The sequence below is a fragment of the Stegastes partitus genome, unplaced genomic scaffold (genome assembly GCF_000690725.1).
Source record: "Stegastes partitus isolate 25-593 unplaced genomic scaffold, Stegastes_partitus-1.0.2 Scaffold955, whole genome shotgun sequence".
Classification (NCBI taxonomy): domain Eukaryota; kingdom Metazoa; phylum Chordata; class Actinopteri; family Pomacentridae; genus Stegastes; species Stegastes partitus.
In genome coordinates, this window is record NW_007578686.1 from 260,082 (window position 1) to 263,733 (window position 3,652).

The 3,652-nt window shown below is 45.4% G+C and overlaps 2 protein-coding genes across 2 annotated transcripts in view; both read left to right on the forward strand.

The window, feature by feature from the left end:
• LOC103366597 (probable E3 ubiquitin-protein ligase bre1) overlaps positions 1-3,652 on the forward strand; it is a 27,079-nt gene that overhangs the window by 20,701 nt on the left and 2,726 nt on the right. The gene's annotated exons all lie outside the window — the stretch shown is intronic.
• On the forward strand, positions 1,334-3,638 carry LOC103366589 (drebrin-like protein B). The gene is made up of 5 exons (XM_008294358.1): positions 1,334-1,514; positions 1,585-1,640; positions 2,683-2,795; positions 2,926-3,000; positions 3,166-3,638. Exons 1-5 carry the CDS (start codon positions 1,432-1,434, stop codon positions 3,388-3,390), a joined length of 552 nt encoding a protein of 183 aa, XP_008292580.1. The 5' UTR covers positions 1,334-1,431; the 3' UTR covers positions 3,391-3,638.

Sequence of the window (3,652 nt, forward strand, 5' to 3'; positions counted from 1 at the left end):
GTGCATCCAGAACATCTCAGAGAGCTTCCAGAGGCTGGTACCGCTGTTCGATCAGACCAGTCCTGGAGCTTCTGTCTCCGTTAGACCGGTGTGGAGACCTCTGAGTGTTTCTGCTCTGAGCTCATGAACAGCTGGACCCAGACTCACACAGCTGCAGTAACATCCTCCAGCTACACAACGCTCCGGTTCACCGTGCTACACATTTACACGACCATAAATCCTCAGACGACGGCATCAGCAGGAAGCAGGACGACATGACAGAGTCCACAGAGACGGGTGGTGTTCTGAGACTGGAGATACAGAGAAGGAACAGCATCACACGACTACACAAAGACACACAACATGACCACGGACAAAAAATTACCATCACAACACACACAAGATGATCACAAAGAAACACACAATGAACACAAAAAGACATAAAATGACAAAACAGAAACACAAAACAACCACAAACAGGAGCGAGACGACAACAAACAGACACAAAAACAGCCACAGAGAGACACAACTATGAGACAGACACACAACAGACCAGCAGCTTTGTGTGTCTGTTGTGGTTCCTGTTTGTGATGTTCAAACTCCCCCTGCTGGTCAGACGCTGCAGCTACACTCTGGTGGTTTCAGGTGAAGGACCAGAGGTTCTAGCGGGGAGGTTCTGAGGATCAGTAGAACCAGAACCAGAACCCAGTAGAGAACCACCAGCACAACACATGGACCCTCAGAGTGGAACAGTAGCAGAAGAACCAGAAGAACCAGAGACGCTGGAACCCACCGACACCAGAACAGGAGACCAGAGGAACCCTGGAGCAGCACGACAACACAACGTCCTGCAGACACACAACGTCACAGCTGCTCTGAGCTCAGTGCGACAAACATCAGTGTGTCGGCAGGACAAAGACACAAAATGAACATAAACAGACACAAAACCACCACAAAGACACAAAATGAACTGAAAGACACACAAAACTAATATAAAGAGACACAAAACAGTCACAAAGACAAAACAAAATGACCACAAAGAGACACAACGATCACAAAGAGACACAAAACCACCACAAAGAGACACAACATGAACACAAACAGACTTTTCACTGTGTTTGTTGAGTCAGTTCATTTCTTGTGAATTTTCTTCCGTCATTGTGCAGAACAATCACTACTAATCACACCCACTTTGTGTGTCTGTCTGACTGACACACACACACATACACACACACACACACACACACTCCGGGTGAAGGAGTGGAGTCTGAGGGAGGAACTGCAGGAAGAATGCAGCTCTTCAGGTTTGGATCTTCTGACCCGACTGGTTTGACCTCCGCCTGCTGCTGCTGCTGCTGCTGCAGTGAGTCTCGCTCGGCGGTTCTCTGGTCGCGTTCTGTCCGGATTAAACTCCGTCTGGTTCTGGGTCGGACCCGCCGGTTCAGGAACGAGATGTCGCTGAACCTGAGCAAGAACGGCGCCGCTCTGATGGCGGCCTACAAGGACGTGGTGGACGGGAAGTCGCAGAAGAACTGGTGAGTTTCACTGAGCAGGACCGGGCCCCGGCGTCGGTTCTGCATCTCTGAAGTTCTGTGTGTGTTTCAGGGCTCTGTTCACCTACGAAGGCAACAGCAACGACCTGCGCCTGGCAGAGACCGGAGGTGAGACCTGACTGAACTCTACCTTCTACACAGTAAACCTCCACTTAGGTCAGACTGCCAGCTGACTGCACTCACAGGGATGTGAGGACCAGAGAGGAACATTTATCAGCTGTTTATTCAGCGTGTTCCTGAGAATCTGAAACAAAAAGGATATAAAGCGACCAGAACGTGGTGCAGAACGACCACAACGTCACAGAAGTGACTAAAATGTGTCACAACAGGTACAGAAAGAGAAATAAAACGAGAGAAATGTCAATAAAACAACCAGGAAACGACAAAACAGCCACAATGTGACGCAGAAAACATCTAAAACAGCCGAAATCTAATGCAAAAGTCACAGATTGACATGAAACCACAAAAATGTGACACAAAACGACCATAAGAAGACGTAAAAAACCACCAAACGTAAAATTAAAACGACCAAAATGTGACGTTGAAGTCCTGATTTCAGCTCCAGTAGCTCAGAGCTGCACATTTATCAGCTGCTGTGAACTTTACTGCATTTAAAGTGTGAATAAAGAACAGAGTGGAACATTTAGAACATGTTCATTAAGAACACCTGTGATGTTCCTGCACGTGTCCAATCAGCCAATCAGCTGGCAGCTCAAACTGCAGCATTTTCAAGCTTTGTTATTTTCATTAAATTTCCCCTTCCTGCATTATTTTTTTTTTGCTATATATTCATTTTATTTATTTGTTATTTTATTTTGATGCTTTAAAGCTGAATCATTTTGCTTATTTAGATTTTATTATTATTATTATTTATTGTATTTATGCATAGTTTTGTCATCCAAGTTCCCCTATATTTATTTATTGATTTATTTTTAGAATATACATTTATTTTATTGGCTTTAATACTTTGCCTTCCTTTACTTCTTTTTAAAAAGTCTTCAGTCTATTATTCTACTTTTCTTCACTTTATTTTTATCATCTTATTGATTTTTTAAGCTCTTTATATATTACATTCACTTCCTAGTTTTGGGTATTTTATTGTATTTTTATGCTTTGTTATTATCATTTTAATTCATTTCTGTGGGAGCAGATGGAGGATTGGAGGAGCTGGTGGAGGAGCTGAACAGCGGGAAGGTGATGTACGGGTTCTGTCGGGTCCAAGATCCGAACTCTGGTCTGCCCAAATACGTCCTCATAAACTGGGTGAGACACACAAACACACACGACGACAACACACAACAACAGACGTGTGAAAGTGTTGAGTGATGAGAAAAAACCTGAAGCGGTGTGAACGTTTCCTGAAGCTGCTGCTCCTCCTTCCTGCTTCCTGCAGACAGGTGAAGGTGTGAAGGACTCCAGGAAGGGATTATGTGCCAACCACGTGAGCTCCGTCGCCGGCTTCCTGAAGGTCGGTCTCACTTTCTACGCTCCTGTCACTGGAAACAAAGCTGCACGATTCAGTATCTTCACACTGCAATGGCTGAACTGATGATGAGACCAGACGCCTGTCAGCAGGTCGGCAGGTCGGTTGTTGCAAACCAGGTTCATCAGCGTCTCTGTCATGTGACCTCAGGGAGCCCATGTGACCATCAACGCTCGCGGGGACGAAGACGTGGAGCCGGAGTCGATCCTGGAGAAGGTGGCCAAAGCTTCTGGAGCCAACTTTGACTTCCACCAACGGAAACAAGGATACAGAGACGCCCCGAGAGGCCCGGTGGTGAGAGACGGCACTGATCAGGGTCCACTGATCCGAACCCGGATCACTGCTGATCATCCCGGTTTATTCTATACGACCTGATGAGTCCAGCATCAGTCCTGCTGTTAGACCTGACCTGTGGCTGATCACGTTTTATAATCTAACAAGTGTTTAAAATCTGTTTCTATGTGAGTTACAGTGTGCACGCTTCAGACCCAAAATTAATCAAAACCTGTTCAAAATGACAAACACCTGCCTGAATCGAAACTGCCTGAATGTCTCACAAATAGTCAAAAAATGTCCAAAATGACAAAAAATTACTCAGAACTCATCCGAAGTGACTCAATATGTCCAAAATAACTGA